Source organism: Phyllopteryx taeniolatus, chromosome 17 (assembly GCF_024500385.1).
Source record: "Phyllopteryx taeniolatus isolate TA_2022b chromosome 17, UOR_Ptae_1.2, whole genome shotgun sequence".
Taxonomy (NCBI): Eukaryota; Metazoa; Chordata; class Actinopteri; order Syngnathiformes; family Syngnathidae; genus Phyllopteryx; species Phyllopteryx taeniolatus.
Window position 1 is genome coordinate 1,665,212 of NC_084518.1, and position 16,683 is coordinate 1,681,894.

General features: G+C 42.4%; 3 protein-coding genes across 4 annotated transcripts; 2 read left to right on the forward strand and 1 right to left on the reverse strand.

Moving 5' to 3' along the window:
• The first annotated feature begins 609 nt into the window (after positions 1-609).
• Positions 610-7,116, forward strand: mtmr2 (myotubularin related protein 2). Its single transcript, XM_061751837.1, has 16 exons — positions 610-871; positions 1,663-1,747; positions 1,824-1,847; positions 1,914-1,977; positions 2,058-2,152; positions 2,225-2,329; positions 2,578-2,682; positions 2,774-2,857; positions 3,063-3,212; positions 3,292-3,480; positions 3,571-3,756; positions 4,262-4,468; positions 4,552-4,644; positions 4,718-4,831; positions 5,376-5,552; positions 5,632-7,116. The coding sequence occupies exons 1-16, from the start codon at positions 792-794 to the stop codon at positions 5,794-5,796; spliced, it is 1,923 nt and encodes a 640-aa protein (XP_061607821.1). The 5' UTR covers positions 610-791; the 3' UTR covers positions 5,797-7,116.
• Positions 7,117-7,790: 674 nt separating this feature from the next.
• Positions 7,791-13,764, forward strand: fam76b (family with sequence similarity 76 member B). Of its 2 annotated transcripts, XM_061752188.1 has the most exons (10): positions 7,793-8,259; positions 9,397-9,461; positions 9,546-9,600; positions 9,692-9,847; positions 9,919-10,091; positions 10,765-10,815; positions 10,931-11,008; positions 11,078-11,213; positions 11,297-11,398; positions 12,642-13,764. In XM_061752188.1, exons 1-10 carry the CDS (start codon positions 8,173-8,175, stop codon positions 12,729-12,731), a joined length of 993 nt encoding a protein of 330 aa, XP_061608172.1. In that variant the 5' UTR covers positions 7,793-8,172; the 3' UTR covers positions 12,732-13,764. The 2 variants fall into 2 exon arrangements, with proteins under 2 accessions (XP_061608173.1, XP_061608172.1); XM_061752189.1 differs by lacking the exon at positions 10,765-10,815 and having other exon boundaries at positions 7,791-8,259.
• Positions 13,765-14,129: 365 nt separating this feature from the next.
• Positions 14,130-16,582, reverse strand: LOC133467379 (uncharacterized). Its single transcript, XM_061752190.1, has 2 exons — positions 15,799-16,582; positions 14,130-15,121 (listed from the first exon to the last, which is right to left on the reverse strand). Exons 1-2 carry the CDS (start codon positions 16,099-16,101, stop codon positions 14,672-14,674), a joined length of 753 nt encoding a protein of 250 aa, XP_061608174.1. The 5' UTR covers positions 16,102-16,582; the 3' UTR covers positions 14,130-14,671.
• Between the last annotated feature and the right edge of the window lie 101 nt (positions 16,583-16,683).

Below are 16,683 nucleotides of genomic sequence, written 5' to 3' on the forward strand. Positions count from 1 at the left end.
CATGCATGGTAGGTTAATTCAAGACTTTAAATTGCCCATAGGGTGTGAATGGTTGGTTGTTTAGATGTGCCCTGCGACTGGCTGGCGACCAGTTCAGGGTGTACCCCGCCTCTCACCCGAAGCTAGCTGGGGTAGGCTCATTCACAGCACAACGGAGCTTTATTTATTTGTTAATCAATTTGGGGTCAATCAGAGGCATTTACATAATGACTGTTGTGTGCTGACTCCCATTTGACATGTTTGAATGTGACTGGTTAATACTGAAAACATTTTAACACACACACACACACCTCGAGTCATAGGAGGGCGTGCACACTTTTTTGTTAATTTCACCTCTAAAAAAAATGCATTAAGTTGCACAGGTTAGAGGTCACACTAATGATGGGCAAAGTTGTTTTGTTTTTTTTTCTCTTTTCCCTAAACAAATTGTAATTTGTGTAGTGTGTGAATTGGAGTGTGCGCGTGATTATTAGGTATTTTATTAGCCAATGATAGAAATTTGGAATTTGCGTAAAATTGTATTATGATTTTAAAAAGCAGCAATTTTGTTTTCCCTGGATAACGAGCAACCGTGCGGCCGCAACTCTTACGTCTACCGACAGGGGGCGCTGCGCTGCAGAGCTATTTCTCCGTCGAAGAGCGACTGAGGCTGCTGGGAAAACATGGCAGCTTCCTTTTGTTGCTGGGGATTTAGTACTGATCAAAAGTCATAGTGCTGGATTAAATACCCTTCTTGTTCCACTGCAGCCACCATTTTTTGTTTATACGTTGACAAAAGACAACAGAATAACATGGAGAAGACCGGAAGCATCGACAGTTTGGGCTCGAAGCAATCCTCTTCTCGACATCCCAGCGTTGATTCATTGTCCAGGTAACCTTGGTTAAGATAGCTAAAAGTTTTAAAAACTCACACAAATATTATTGATATGTAACTGAAGGCAGGACTTGCTCTTATAAAGTAAGTCTGAAGCTTTTAGAACTAAGTAATAACCTCGTCCTAATGGCTCGCGACAAAATGTGGCAGTTTCCGTTTGCTTCGACAGGAATCTGCCTAACATTCATATCGTGTTCTGCTTGTTGGGCTACATATTTCAGTGACGTTGTTTCAAATGTGGATTTATTAATCGGAGTTTGTAGCTGATAACCAACGCACGCAATTGGTGAAAATCATCCAAAATTGTGGTTGCTGTCAACGTTTTCTCTTCACTCTTCATGTATGACTAAAATCAATTGACAGTCATTGGTAGTTCAAAATAATGCACATCGGTAAGCACTAGTCAATGTTTGAGTTTGGCCAAGTTACGTACTGTATGCACAATATGTCTTCCACACAAATGAATGTAAGAAGTGGGAGAAATGTCCTCAGTTGCCATCTAAAATTTAAAGGAATAAATGGAAGAAAAAAAAAATACATTTTTCATCCCTAAACAAAATAAATGTGATGCTAAAAGCAGCAAAAATGTAATCTGAAATGTCTGTGACTGTTGTTGATTGGTCCAGCACTATGTATAGCCTACAGTGATGTCTGAAAACGTTGCACTGATGCTCGTTGAAACTTGGGTTACTTGTGTCAGGTGATCGCGAGATGACAATCGCGTCGAGGTCACGGAGTCTTGGTTTCAGAGCGGCTGCAATGTAAAACAAAGCTTTATCTCTGAACAGCTCTGAGCGTTCGACCCAGGTTAAGGCTCCCTCTTGCATGCTGTCCGAGACGACCACCTCCGCAGAGTTTTCCCCAGAGATCAGGGTTCGTAATCCCCGAAATCCTCATGAACCCCAAATCACCTTATGACTAACATGTAGCCCTGTTTTTGGATTTTTAGGTCAAGCCCAAAACTCAAGCAAAGGTAGACACCCTGAATTTTGTGTGTCTATTACTTGAACATGTCCTAATTTTCTTTTGCCTGTAACAGGTTCTTAGAGATTCTGATAAAGAGGAAACACAGTTACTTCCAAACGAAGTTGTGCAAGATATGGGTATGGGTGTTTCTTGCACGCTTCCGCTACACTCAACTGTTTATTCCTCAAGTGATTTAATAAAGATTTTGTTTTTCCAGCTCAAGATGTCACCTATTTCTGTCCTTTTACCGGAGCACTGCGTGGAATAGTGACAGTTAGCAACTACAGACTCTTCTTCAAATGCATGGACAGGGTACGATGTTTCATTCATGTTTCGCCACGTGCAAGATCTGCCTAAATCAAAGATTATTCTGTGAACTTTTAGGAGCCCTCTTTTGTGCTGGACCTGCCCCTCGGGGTTGTGAGTCGCGTGGAGAAGATCGGCAGCGCGTCGAGCCGCGGTGATGTGTCCTACGGCCTCGTCTGCAAGGTGAGTCATCACAAACACGGCCATAGTGCATTGATATTACAGTAGTAGAGATATTCTTGTGTTGTTGCATTAATTATGATCAATATACCCTTCATTAATTTAGGAATGTGTTTATAGGTGAAGCCAAATCTTGTTCAATAGAATCAACACGCAGAGCGCTTAATATCCTCCTACCATGAAGCTCACGTTCGTGTGCTGCCGTTGAGCCCTGCGTATGACCGCGATCTGTTTGCGCTGCCTCTCCTCAGGATATGCGTAATCTGCGATTTGCACACAAACAAATGGATGACACCCTCAGGAAGTCCATTTTCGAAGTGTTGATGAAATTTGCGTTTCCTGTCTCCAACGGGTTGGTGAGTGATGGATCAGCCATGTTGGTGGCTCATGGAGCTTGTTGCCACCTGCCGCCCACCAACTGATAAGGTTTCCTCCTACTCTCCACAGCAAATATTTGCTTTCGAGTATGGACAAGTGTTTCCCGAGAATGGATGGAAGGTGTATGACGCAGTCTCTGAATACAAAAGACAGGTATTGTGTTTCGTCATGACAAACTGCCGCAGTATGTGGTTTGGAATAGTAAATCGCGGATGGTGCATCTTGCAATCATTCAGTCGTCGTGAAAATGGAGCAGTGTCAGCAGACTTATTACAATTTCACTTTTTGGGGGGTGAAATGGGCGGGGGGTCTCATAGGCAATTTATCCTGATGATTGACTGACTTGTGTGTCGCAAAGGGCATTCCCAATGAAAGTTGGAGGATTACAAAGGTAAACGATCACTACGAACTGTGCGATACGTACCCATCAACGATGGCGGTTCCGGTCCACATTCCAGATGAGGAGCTGAAGAGAGTGGCAGCCTTCCGGGCGAAGGGAAGGATTCCTGTGAGTAAAAGATTTGCTTCGTCGTCGTGGTGAACAGCTGCTTGTGATGGACCACCGTTTCCTTCCACTCTTCGTATAGGTGCTGTCCTGGATCCATCCGGAGAGCCAGGCGACAGTTACACGTTGCAGTCAGCCCATGGTCGGAGTAAACGGGAAGCGAAGCAAAGAGGATGAAAAATACCTGCAGGCAATCATGGATGCCAACGCCCAGTCACATAAACTCTTCATTTTTGATGCTAGACCCATTGTCAATGCTGCTGCGAACAAGGTTTGTGCTTTAGGAAGAGGAAAAACACATTGCGATTGCCGTGTAGACATGAAGGTAGTCAACCGTCGTCAAAAACATTTGGTACCTCAGATGAAAGGTGGCGGATATGAAAGCGAGGATGCTTATCAAAATGCTGAGTTGGTGTTCTTGGATATTCACAACATCCACGTCATGAGAGAGTCACTCCGCAAGCTGAAGGATATTGTCTACCCCAACATTGAGGATTCCCACTGGCTCTCTAATCTGGAGTCCACTCACTGGCTGGAGCACATCAAGGTGAGCCAAGCGACGTGCGACTTTAATGATGCACCTGGGCAAAAGAGGTCCGAGAATAACTTTTATAAAGTGCATTTGACCACCAACCAATATGTCACGTTAGCAACAATAGTAATTACCAAAATGTGATGCTAACATACTTATTGTTAGCTGCGAATTTTCTAATTTTGTTGTTTTACACAATAAATTCAAACATATTGAAGCCTATAATTTATTTATTTACAAAGTAGTTATTTACTTGCATTCCTAGACAGCAAAAAAATCATTTGAAGGGGAGTTTGCGATTAAAACAAAATTGACATATTTGTTAAAACAGTCATTTTGACTTGATTTGTACAACTACATTATCGGTTTATTTTTTAATTCTGCTTTGTAAAAGATATTTTTTTTTTTTGAGTTGCACAGATTATAGGTAACATTCATTGGTGTTTGAAAAGGGGGGTGTGTAGACTTTTTATATCCACTGGAAGTATTTCTAGAATGTTTGACCCAGTTGTGTTTGTAGCTGATCCTGGCAGGAGCGCTGCGTATTGCAGACAAGGTGGAGTCTGGCAAAACGTCCGTGGTGGTGCACTGCAGCGACGGCTGGGACCGCACAGCGCAGCTCACGTCGCTGGCCGTGCTCATGCTGGACGGTTACTACCGAACCATTCGGGGCTTCCAGGTGTTGCTCGAGAAAGAATGGCTGAGCTTTGGGCACCGCTTCCAGCTGGTAATCTCTTTGTTACCTAGCCTTGCACCTTCAACTTAAAGGGGGGGGTCAGTCTCCCTTTAAGTTCCTCTCTTGTCTTTCAGCGTATCGGCCACGGCGACAAGAACCACACGGACGCAGATCGCTCACCTGTTTTTATTCAGTTTGTCGACTGTGTGTGGCAGTTGACTCGCCAGGTGAACGGATAAGTACTTCTTGGCAAATCTTTTGTAACTGACTAGGTAATAAGATGGTAACGGTTTGCATTAGTTCCCTGCAGCTTTTGAGTTTAACGAATACTTCCTGGTGACCATCTTGGACCATCTGTACAGCTGCTTGTTTGGGACGTTCCTGTGTAACAGCGAACAGCAGAGGTTGAAGGAAGTATGTGCATACAGTTTCCTTGCATTCTTCGATTTAGTACACATACTTCAAGTAAGACTAAGTAGATTTTTCCGTACAGTAATTTGAGTTGTTTTTTTTTCTGACGACCTTTTACTCCCTACATTTGAAAAAAGATATCCGTGCATTCGTTTTCTTTACTTTGTCCGAATAGGCTTGTTACTTTTTTACAACCTACGTGGACGACGACACAATGTAAAAAAAAAAAAAAAAAGACGTAGTTAGGTCAAATCAACCGCAGTTGAAATTTTGATTGCGACGTTAGGGGCTTACAATGTGTAAGCGTAATGTGAATCAAGAGAGAATTGACCGTGATAACGCAACAGATTCGTAGAAGCAAGCTATTCGCACACCATGGCCACTTGGGGGCAGTGTAATACATAGTGACACATACGAAGAGTTTCACAACCGACTTAGCTGTCGTAATATTACCAAGTATCTGTTCTTCTTCTGTACAGAGTGCAAGTACTTTTGCCACCTCAACTCCGCATTGTTGCTATAAACCATATGAATGTCTGTTTTGCAGGAGATTCCAAAGAGGACAGTATCCTTGTGGTCGTACATTAACAGCCAGCTGGAGGAATTTACCAATCCTTTGTATGTGAACTTCTCCAATCATGTGCTGTTCCCTGTAGTAAGCTTACGCCACCTGGAGCTCTGGGTGGGCTACTACATACGTTGGAACCCTCGCATGAGGCCTCAGGTGAGAGTTGTCACTTGGTAAAGAGCCTGACTTGAGTGTCCCGAAATGAAAGCTTCTCTACGTCACCTGTTTATTCAAGGAACCTGTTCATCAGCGCCACAAGGAACTGCTGGCCAAGCGTGCCGAGCTGCAGAAGAGAGTGGACGAGCTGCAGCGAGAGGTGACCAACCGCTCGGCGTCCTCTTCCTCGGAGCGGGCGGGCTCTCCAACGCGATCCATCACCCCAGTACAGACCTTCGTTTGACTGCGCCCGACTCACACTCTACCTTCTCGCCTATTAAAGGCTAGTGTACATTTGCCACTGGGACACGGCTCGCAAGGTCCTATGAACTGAACTGCCCCTATAGGCAAAAACAAAAAACAAAAAAACAAAAAAACGCTCCTCAAAATGTCTGCTTAATAATCTAATTCGAGCAGTGTGTGCGTCCAGCACACTCGTGTGAATGCTGAACACCATTTATCACATTGACTGAGCTCCAATCAGTATTCTTAGGTTTTAATGTACTAAAATATTACCCTGGTAAGATATGTATGCTCTATACACTACATATGTTAAGTTCTCTCTATTCTGAAAACAATACTGCAGAAGCTAATGTAAAGGCATACACATGCTAATTGGTAATTTAACATCAAAACGTTTTTTGTTCTTTTTCCAAACTTGTTCTTTTGAATTCTGACCAAATGTTTTGTCTTTTGTTCAATGTGTGCCATTTAAGACATTACTCGAGTGTGTCAACATTTTTTATGATCTCGTATTTTCGACATGCTCTGCTTGTTTCCAGCCAACACACAACAGGGGCCACTCGTTCTAGATTTACTCATAATTTGAATGTGTGACAATTTATAGTTGTTTTTATTTTTTTTTATTTTATTTTTAGGGGAGCTGCCAATATACACTATAATCATAGCACAATACAGCTAATAATTTGCATCAACCTCCATTTAAAGTAATCTGAAAGATTGTGCCTTGTCCCAAACAGCTAAAACAACAAGATGTGTTTTAGCTCACTAAAATGTGATAATTAGACGTCATACGGAAACCTGCAATTAAAATATATATATATTATAAGATGTGTTTCCAATAATAGCAAAATCCAGAGGACATTAGTGCTAATCATCTCAGGTTTGATGCCTTATGTTGTGCCTTTACCTTCCCCCAAATAAAAAATCTACAGTGGAGCTGTAGCAGGAATGGTTAATAAAACATTGTAAATTCTTAACTATACATGTATTTATGTGTGTGCTTTCACAACACCCACAACTGTACCATAGGACTGGCGAAACAAAATAATAATACATCGATAACTAAGCCCCCCAAAATAGAAATAGAAATTACTTTGAAAAGGTCAGCATGTCCCTATTGAAGGTTCTTTGAGGCATTAGTTTCCCTTTTTATATATATACGTTAACAACAGATTTTATGTTTTGTATTATTCTAATAATGTAGCAACATTTTAAAGGGCTTTTAGTTGGCTGCATACTGTAAGCACTTAATGTCAAATTTAGAAGTTTTACTGTAGCTGAATGAAATGTTATTTGTATTAAAACAATTTTTAAAAATGTTTATTCTGTTGTCATGTTTTGTGATTTTTCCGGTACCCGTAGGATTTTGGTGATGAAAAAGGGGCGTTTCCATGGCAATTATTTATTTACCGATTGCTCCAAAACTGATGGGATTTTTTATGTATCTGTACTCGAGTTCTTAATTTTTGTAAAACTTGTTACTTTTACTCCCTACCAGAGGCGGGCCCGGACAGAATGGCGCCCTTTGCGACGGCTGTCGATCGCGCGCCCCCTTGAGCAGATCGTCAACGGTGTGGTGGGGTGGGGTGGGTGCCCTTATCGCCCATACGAGAAACCGCCCCTGCCCCATACTTTCTACGCCTCACGTTGTCAAAATAGGCTTCAATGACTTTTTTCCACCTTCCGCCGACGACGACGTTCAAAAAGCAGCTGCTGCTGTCTGCACAGGAGTTGATGCGTCTGCAATCCCAAACCAACTTTCATTTGGGTTTGCCATTAAATGGCAAAAGTGACGTCATTTGACCCAGGCCAAACGACGATGTCAAGTGTTCATTTTGATAAGGCAAAACCGAAATCGATATATCTGCAACACATGTGCAGTCCAGCTGTTTAATGATAAGCACGACGCAACTATTATGTTTTAGCCTCATAACATTCGGGGATGTGATTGGCTGTGAGTATTTGAAAAGTCAATCTCGCGGAGCGACGATAGGTCGGCCTTCCTGTCTTCCAGCGACGTCATCGCCCACATCCGCTGACATGAGGACGACGGCGGCGTCGCTACGAAAAGCGAGAGAAGGAAAACAGGAAAAACCATCGGCGAAAACACACAATTTCCACACTCGTTCTCAAGTCCTTGCTTTTGTTGAAGGAAAATCAATTCGTCGACCTAAAGCGGCGTGGTCACGTGGCGCGCTTTTTAGAGTTTATTGTTCTTCGGCTGCTTCCTCCTGTGCACTGTTTAGCTTGGCTAGCTAGCATTAGCCGGGAATGTGGAGTTGCCTTCACATTGGGCGCTTATTCGTACTTGCAGTGAGCCAGTGCCGCTTTAGGGAACAGCGCTCTTAATCCGCTGGACTGCTTTAGTTGGACGACAATGGCAACGTCGGCTCTGTACGCCTGCACGAAGTGTAACCAGCGGTACCCGTTCGAGGAGCTGTCGCAGGGCCAGCAGCTGTGCAAGGTTTGGCTGTGTGTCAACGTCCGTGCGCGTGCATCACTGGAAACATTTGAGAAAAACAAATCACCGTCTGCAGCCAAAAAAAAAAAAAAAAAAAGCGCCGCCGTGTACTTCAGCTCGTTTGCAAAGAAGAACGGGCACACATTTCAGTGTGCAAAGACGCGCTCTTAAAGACTTGCAGTTCTCATGGAGCTGAAACAAAAACACTTTGGCACGTCACACTTTTTTCGATTTTTAGTTGTCAACGGAAAATTGGAAACCAGGTCTCATTTTCTGTCCAGTTCACAATTACGTGCCATTTTGTGTTGATCTATCAAATGAAAAATTCCAATAAAATAACGTGACAAAACGTAGATAAGTTTTGGGGGAGACACTCTAAATATGCTTAAAGTTAATGTCAGAGAATGATGGCCGATCGTCACCAAAATTGTATATGGACATTTCTACTTATGCCAACTTCAACCTCTGAAAATAGAAGGATTGTCCCAATATTTTGGATTTTATGGGTGTGTAGCGTTTGCCTTTCCATAGGCGCTCACTATACACAAAAAGCTTAATGGGGGGGCGGGGGACGTCCATAAAATCCTAAATATTGGGGCTATCGTTGTGATATTTTCAGAAGTGGAAGTGGGCCTAAGTACAGATGTCCACATTACTTTTGGTGATGATTCGTCATAGTTTTCTGACATTAAGTTAGCAACGTTAAGCTTTTTCTCTTGGAGAGGAAAATGCTTAACATCCATAAAATCCAAAATATTGTGACGATCGTTCTGATATTTTCAGAGGTGACAGTGGGCATAAGTACAGATGTCCATATGAAATTTGGTGAGGATTGATAGCAGTTTCATGACATTAAGCTTTTTTTTTGCGCTCACATTAAGCATTTTAGACTTCCGTTATTTAAATGTTGTTTTAGTTGCATAAGGGACGACAGTAGAGACATCCATATGATATTGCGTAGTGTACTTTTACTCCATTGCCTCTCTGACATTATTGTCTTTGTCAACGAAATGTTCTCATTAGATTGTAGCGACTTTGTGTTTTTCCGACAAACACCATTGTTCTGAAATGCATAATAAGGTTATTACTAGTGTCAAATTGAGCATATGAAAATGTTTGACGCTTGTTTTCTCCCCTCAGGAGTGTCGCATCGCACACCCAATAGTCAAGTGCACGTACTGCAGATCTGAGTTTCAGCAGGAAAGGTGACACATGATTTCTACGACTTTATTCATTCTATTGTTTCTTTCTGGCTTTGTTTAATGCGTTTACTTTTTTTTTTTTTACAGTAAAACCAATACTATCTGCAAGAAATGTGCCCAGAACGTCAAACAGTTTGGGACAGTGAGTTACAACCTTCATAGACTCTCTCTCCAATTGCACTTGATTCCGTATGTAAATAATCTAAAACTTTTCCCATCGTCTCGCGTTGCAGCCCAAACCGTGTCAGTACTGTAACATTATTGCAGCGTTCATTGGGACAAAGTGCCAACGTTGTACAAACTCCGAAAAGAAATACGGGCCACCTCAAACGTGCGAGCAGTGCAAACAGCAGTGTGCCTTTGACCGCAAAGAGGAAGGCAGGAGAAAGGTATAAACCGAGCGCACGTAAACGTTTGTGATGGAAGTGACTGTGTCTTATGAGCCCATCTTGCCCCTCAGGTGGATGGAAAACTGCTGTGCTGGCTCTGCACTCTGTCCTACCGCCGCGTTCTGCAGAAGACCAAGGAACAGAGGAAAGGCTTCGGCTCCTCCAACTCCTCATCCCTGAACGAGAAAGACCATCACTCTCGGCAGCACCATCACCAACAAAGACACGGCAGCTCTCACCACAAGTATGTTACACACTTCTTAAATGACACATTTCTCAAATAACCTTTTAATTACATATTTATTATGAATAAAGATGTTTAACATGGTATGGAGTATTCCTACATTCGGCTGCGTAGTTGGTGGCCGAGCGCTCGACTCCGCTCATCGACAAACGGCGCTATTGATTAATTGCCACTTCAAAAAACAATTCACACCCTTTAAGCTTCTATTTGACCTGAAGCTCATTCAACTCTTTAATTGGTGACCCTCGCGCTATTTATTTATGTTTTTCATATCAACTTACAGACAATTCAAGTCCTCAGTGAACCTAACCTAACATCGCGAAAACCCACGCAAGCACGGGGGGAGAACATTCCACACAGGACGACCGAAACTACAAACGACTACAATTCGAATGGGAGGCAGATGTGTTAACCGCTAGTCCCACCATGCTGCTTATTGATTGTTATTTTTCCCTTTAATCAATTGGGGGTTAAATGCCCATTCTCAGTGTCCATTGCAGAGAAAACACAGGTTGCAGTTTTATAAGGAACATCCGCCATTTGTCGTGCGTTTCTAACTTGCTTTCGAGCCCAATCTGTGACAAATGATATCTGCTTTGATGTTTAAAGCCTCTGAATTGTTTTCAACCGATTGTACAATGTAATAATCAAGCGTGACGCGCGTCTCTGGCAGACTTAGTGGGAGCTTGAGTCCTGAACAGGAGCAAGGATTGTGGAAGCCGAGGTAAAGCTTGACTTTTTTTTTTTTTTTTTTTTTTTTTTTATTCAAGGCAATGCATTTACTGGATACACAGCACCTACAATATTAGGATTCTTTTTTTTTTTTTTTTTTTTTGCAGCCATAAATCGTCTTCGATCCAAAAAGAGACTCCAAAGAAGAAACCAAAATTGGAGATGAAGCCATCAAACGGTGACAGGTATGATTATTCCTTTTCGCAAACCGTTTTCCCTCGACGGGCCTTATGAAAGCTCTGTCCCCTAAACAGCAGTTCAATCACCCAGTCCATGGATTCCGGAGGAACTGACAACTTCATTCTCATCAGCCAACTTAAAGAAGAGGTGATGTCACTAAAGAGACTCCTGCAGCAGAGGGATCAGACCATTCTTGACAAGGAACGAAAGGTCGGTGAACCGCCTCGCTCGAAGCGGCGCTGTTTGTTGGTTGCTTCTGCATTCCCGACGCTGACTTCCACATTTGATTCAAGCTAACGGAGCTGAAAGCCGACTTTCAGTACCAAGAGTCCAACATGAGAGTCAAGATGAACCAAATGGAGAAGGCACACAAAGAGTCGATGGAACAGCAGCAGGTAGTGGTCACATTTTTAGGGGCAGCGATGAACAAACCATGACCTTTCTTACAGGAACAAATAATTATTCACATATTAGAAAGACCTGAAATAAGTAACCCATGGTAGACAAAAATGCAAACTACTTTTGTCTGTCCGCCCGCTGCAGTTTAAGCTAGCAGCACACCGAGACGGACAAACGCCACTGCTCGGCCACGAGTTGTCCTGCGATTCGAAATTCAAATCACATTTTTCAACGTACAGGCGTGGAAACAAATCCAAAATAATTTAAAAATTGCTTCTCACCATTACACTAATTGCAGTTGTTGTAATAAGCGTGAATCCTGCGCATATTTCTTCAAGAAACCGGCGGGTCGGGTCTTATTTTGTGTTCTAGCGTGTTGTAAGACGGGACATCGCACGCAAGCTTAAAACAATGTAGCTTTTCGCTTCTATTTTAGTTTCTATTTCACTTATGTATTTATTGTAATTAGACTTATTGCTTTAATTTGCAGTAAAAGATACCCCCCGTTTGTAACATTCATATGGCTGTATACACTGACGTCAGTGTCATAAAGCTACACTAGTGTCGCTTTCATTGTCGTAGAGGGGAAACTTGTCATGATGTCGGTCTGTGTTGCGTCACGACTTCTACGATGAATGAAGTTCTTGTTAGCACACGGTTGTTGTCTGTGCATTATTAGACACATGCATCATTTTGGCGACAAAAGAAAATGTTTCACTTTGCGCTGCTGCTGCTGCTGCCCTCGTTGTTTGCCGGCAGTTTCAAAATACCGCAGGTATTCATATTTTAAGACTAGCGCTGATAGGACGAGGCGAAGCTAGCGACTATTTTCATCCACCGCCAACTTATTTTTGTATTCTCCGACCTGGCCCGACATTTCGCTGCTTCACAGAGCGTTCGTGTCCGACGACGGCAGCGCACGGGCGAGTCGGAAGTCATCTGGAAATTGAAAGGTCATTTGCCAAAAACACATGATTAGCAAATTAGTCGAGTTCAGTTGTTAAGCGTGGCGTAGTAAAGGTGACTCCTATGCTAATTGGTTCAACCCCTAATATATATTGGTCTACAAAAATACTTAACTGTATTTATATTTTCAAATGCATCTGCAGCTAAAAATCGACGCATGTGAGTCTGTCGCAGAAATACGCGAGTGGAGTCGAATGGATGAATGAATGGATGAATGAATGGAGTGATCATTGCCAAGAGGCTCTTTAACGTCCTATTTAATTGATTCCTCAGACGAAGAACAGAGAGCTGATGAAACAAGTGGCCGCGCTGTCCAAAGGAAAAAAGTTTGACCGGACAGGAAGTTCACTGCTGCTGCCCTAACAATTTGCCAAGCAGTGGGTGCTAACACACAGCGACTTCATTTTCCTCTTTGCCGTCGGCATCGACCCTTTTGTTGGTAAATCCAGAAACCATGTTGTCGCACGTGGAAACCAAGAGCAAACAAAAGCTGTCTTGAAAACGCCAAGGTATTTTAGATCTTTTTGGTTGACTTTTTTTTTTTTTTTTTTTTCCCCACTGGACTGTAGGATGCAACTTGGATGTGGGACAGAGCCCTCATTTATTAGCACTGCCAGGTGAAACGCAAGCGTGGCAAGCATCAAGAAATCTTCTGGATTTTATATGGGTGTTACACGCCATTTTTTTACATTTTTTTTTTTATTTATTCGACTGTCTTAGCTTTTTTTTTTTTTTTTTTTTTTTTTTTTTCTCCCCCCCTCCCCTTTACATCCAAACACAACATACCAAGACAATATCCCACATTTGTGGGTTTTCTTCAAGAGCTATTCTATTTTTCTAAATGATTGTGGAAGACGAGTTCTCCTGAATGCAGAGACTGCGCAACTTCACAATATATGCAAACGTGGAGTGGAGTGTGTGCTGCTGATCACGAGACGACACTCGGTAACACTCCGTGAACCAAGCGGCGAACATGTTGAAACTCTTCTGGACGGAAACTTTCTCACAGTGTGGCAGCCGAAGTGCTTTGCTGTTTTAACTTCAGTGGAACGATTGTAATTCTGCATGATTTTACCACCAGATACCTTTCGGGACTGCTTTCATTGCCTATTTTAATTCCTTTTTTTAACGAAACACTTTTAAATGTATTACATTGGGGTCCGCCGTTGTATATTTAAACTCTTGCTTGTATGTGTTTTAGTAAGTATCGTATGTGTATGGTGAGGCCAGTTTTGTTGATCATTTATAGATGCTTTTAAAAAAAAAAAAGGAAAAAAAAAACACTCCCTTCACCTCTGATTATTGGGCTGGTTTCATACTGTGCTGTCGAAGAACTTTTTTGTATTTCCCCCCCCAAATCAAGTGTTTTAAAAACAATTAAAACTGGCTAAACTTCTGACTGGCTATTCTATTTTTAAGGCCTGTAGCTTTTTTATAATTACTGTTTTGTGAAATTAAGAAGCAAATGTAAAAAAAAAAAAAAAAAGTCAAAATAAGATTTTGATTCCAGAGGAACTATAGTTATTTAATCGCTACCTCGTTTACCTCCTCGACAATCAGTCCAGTCCGGTGTACTTCAAGCTTTTCTCATAAGGGTGAATGAGGGCATAAGTGATCAATAAGTGAAATCGATACACGCAAAATCCACCCAGGAGGGTCAAGGACAAGATTTGACGCAGATGTTCCAACCACTTGTTAAATCCTGCTATTATGAATTCTTATCAATTATTTGTGGATGGCTCAACAAAGATCCTTATCAGCTGGTTTTCCTCGACCTGGTTTATTTTGCCGCTGTGTGATTACGGTTAAAAAAAAAATTTAAAAAAAAGGAAACACTTGAGTGAGATTTTGAAAAGCAAATGTTTCTTGTTAACCACTGTTTTGAGAGTTTACGGTTGAACCCAGATGTTTACATGCACTAGGTAAAAAGTTGGGTTGTTGTTTTTTTTTTCTCCTCACTGACATGAAATCAGACTAAACTCCCGGTTTGATTTCAATTAGGATTTGTTAAATGCCAAAATAATGAAAGGAGATGATGATGATGTCATCTCTTTGGAAAAGAGAGACCCCTGTGGATGTATTTGAACTTGGCCCACCCAACACATTGCTTCTTTGTGTAACATCATGGGAAAGTCAAAAGAAATCAGCCCAGAGATCAGGAAAAGAATGGCGGACTTGCATGAGTTTGGTTCATCCTTGGGTGCAATTTCCAACTTGCCAACAATGAGAAAATGCGGGGCCCAGGGTGACAACAATTGAGAATCACTCATCTAGAACTGCAAACCTTGGCGATCATGTTCACGTTAAGAGTGAAGTGTCAGTGTCGACTTGTCGTCCTCATCTGCCTGGCAGTCTAGTGTTTTCCTATAGAGGAGGCGATGGATTTCAAACTTGGCATCCAACCTGTGGCGCTCCGGGAGCCGCTGCAGCATCTCCCCAACCATCTGGCAGAAGCTGTCCTCTCCGTGCGGTTTTTCCGTGCCTCGCTCCAGTGTCTGCAATCGCTTCAATATTGCCTCCTGCACAGGTGTTGGGTGCGCCCTCCTTTTTCGTGGCTTTGAAGGCGTCGCCGACGACGTGGACCGACACCGTTCCGACGACAATGAGGTGGAAGGTGACGACGGGGCTGGCGAGGCTTCCTGATGCCCAACGGGAGGAGGAGTGTTCCCAGACGAGATGGGAGGGAATCCAGGGGGAGCTGCGGCGGCTTCGGCCTCCGGCGCCAACGCCGCCTCAGACTCACGCTCCTCACTCTGAAACACATCGTAATAACATAATCACGTGCAGAATAATTAGAATTGATAACACAGGCAATACATATGAAGTCGCAAGTCTAAAGTTGAATTTAGTAGTAGCTATTTTGCATTGATGGTGGCCTCATTTTTGTATAAGATGTATAATTATATAGATATAGAAGATATTTCTACTTGTAGCGGCAGGCGTTCTCATCTTGTCCTAATATTTGGGATATTTCACCATATGGATATCTTCGTATTCCTTTGTTGTACTCCATTGCAGATAATCTTGCCATAAACCGCGTAGACGTGAATGGCAAAAGTGACGTCATGCAGATATCTGAAATGCTAATTGTGGATTTGAAAAAAAATGTAGTTAGGATATTTCAAATGTTATTTTTGACTAAGTAAAACTAAATGACATCTGCAACACATAACCTAGTCCAGCTGTTAAATGTTAGGTAGTTGCCATAACACCCCACAAACGTCATTGCCAAGTGACGTGTGAAACCTCGAATTAACGGGGGTCGGCCCTGAAAGCCGCTTGTCTGTTAATTTGAAGCATTTTTTCCCCCCCGTGGCCTAAAGACACCGATATCCTACACTGCAAAATTAACTGTAAATGTGGGAAGAAAAAAAAAAAAAAAAAAAAGCTTGAAAATGTTGACAAAGTTTCTTAAGAAATCCAAACTTACCTTTATATATTGTTGCTGTTGCACATACCACGGGTCCTGACTTGGACTCACTTTCATGTGCTTACGCATACGTACAACACCTTTTCTATTTCTGACGGGATCCACATTGAACTTCCCAGCAAAAGCTCGGAGTTTTTCCTTACTCTTACGTATGTCGCTCACAGTTTGTTTTTTCACGCCGTATTGCTGACATACGCTGGCCACGGAAACTCCTGACTCCAACTTCTTAATAAGTTCCAATTTGTCACTAATACTAATGTTATTACGCTTCCTTTTCTCACATCCATTACAATTGGATGCCATAGAGAAGGGCTTGACAAAAAAACAACAACAACAGTTTACTGTGCCAAAATCAGTATAACATGTTCAGGAGACGATGCATGTGTGCACACAACGAGCGCTCAAAATCAATAAGTTCAACATCGAACAACTTTTCCCAGAAACTTATGGAGTTAAGAAGCTGGGAACTAGCAGTCTCTGTGGTTGATTGCGCCAGTAAACAAACAGCGGCCAATTCTGGAGCTAACTGACTTTGTCCGCTACAACAAGGGGGCGTTTTGAGTTCCCAGCGGACATTTCTGTCTGTTAAATCCGCAGTCCGTTGGTTCCGGGCGGCTCCTTTCGACAGAAAAAAAAAAAAAATCTCTCGCAGATATCGAGAATGAAACTTCCAAATGTTCAAAATGGAATCACGAATAGTCAAAAGGTGATGTGGATTCGGCTCGCCATTCACGAAATGTAGTTTTCGCCTGGTTTACACTGTTCACGTAATTAGTCTTCTTCCCTATTGATGCCGAACTGTCAAACGCACGCCTTTGGTGGACATTGCCCCCTGGCGTTGCAAAATCTGGCGCACAGATATGAATCTGTAAAGGCAACACTTCC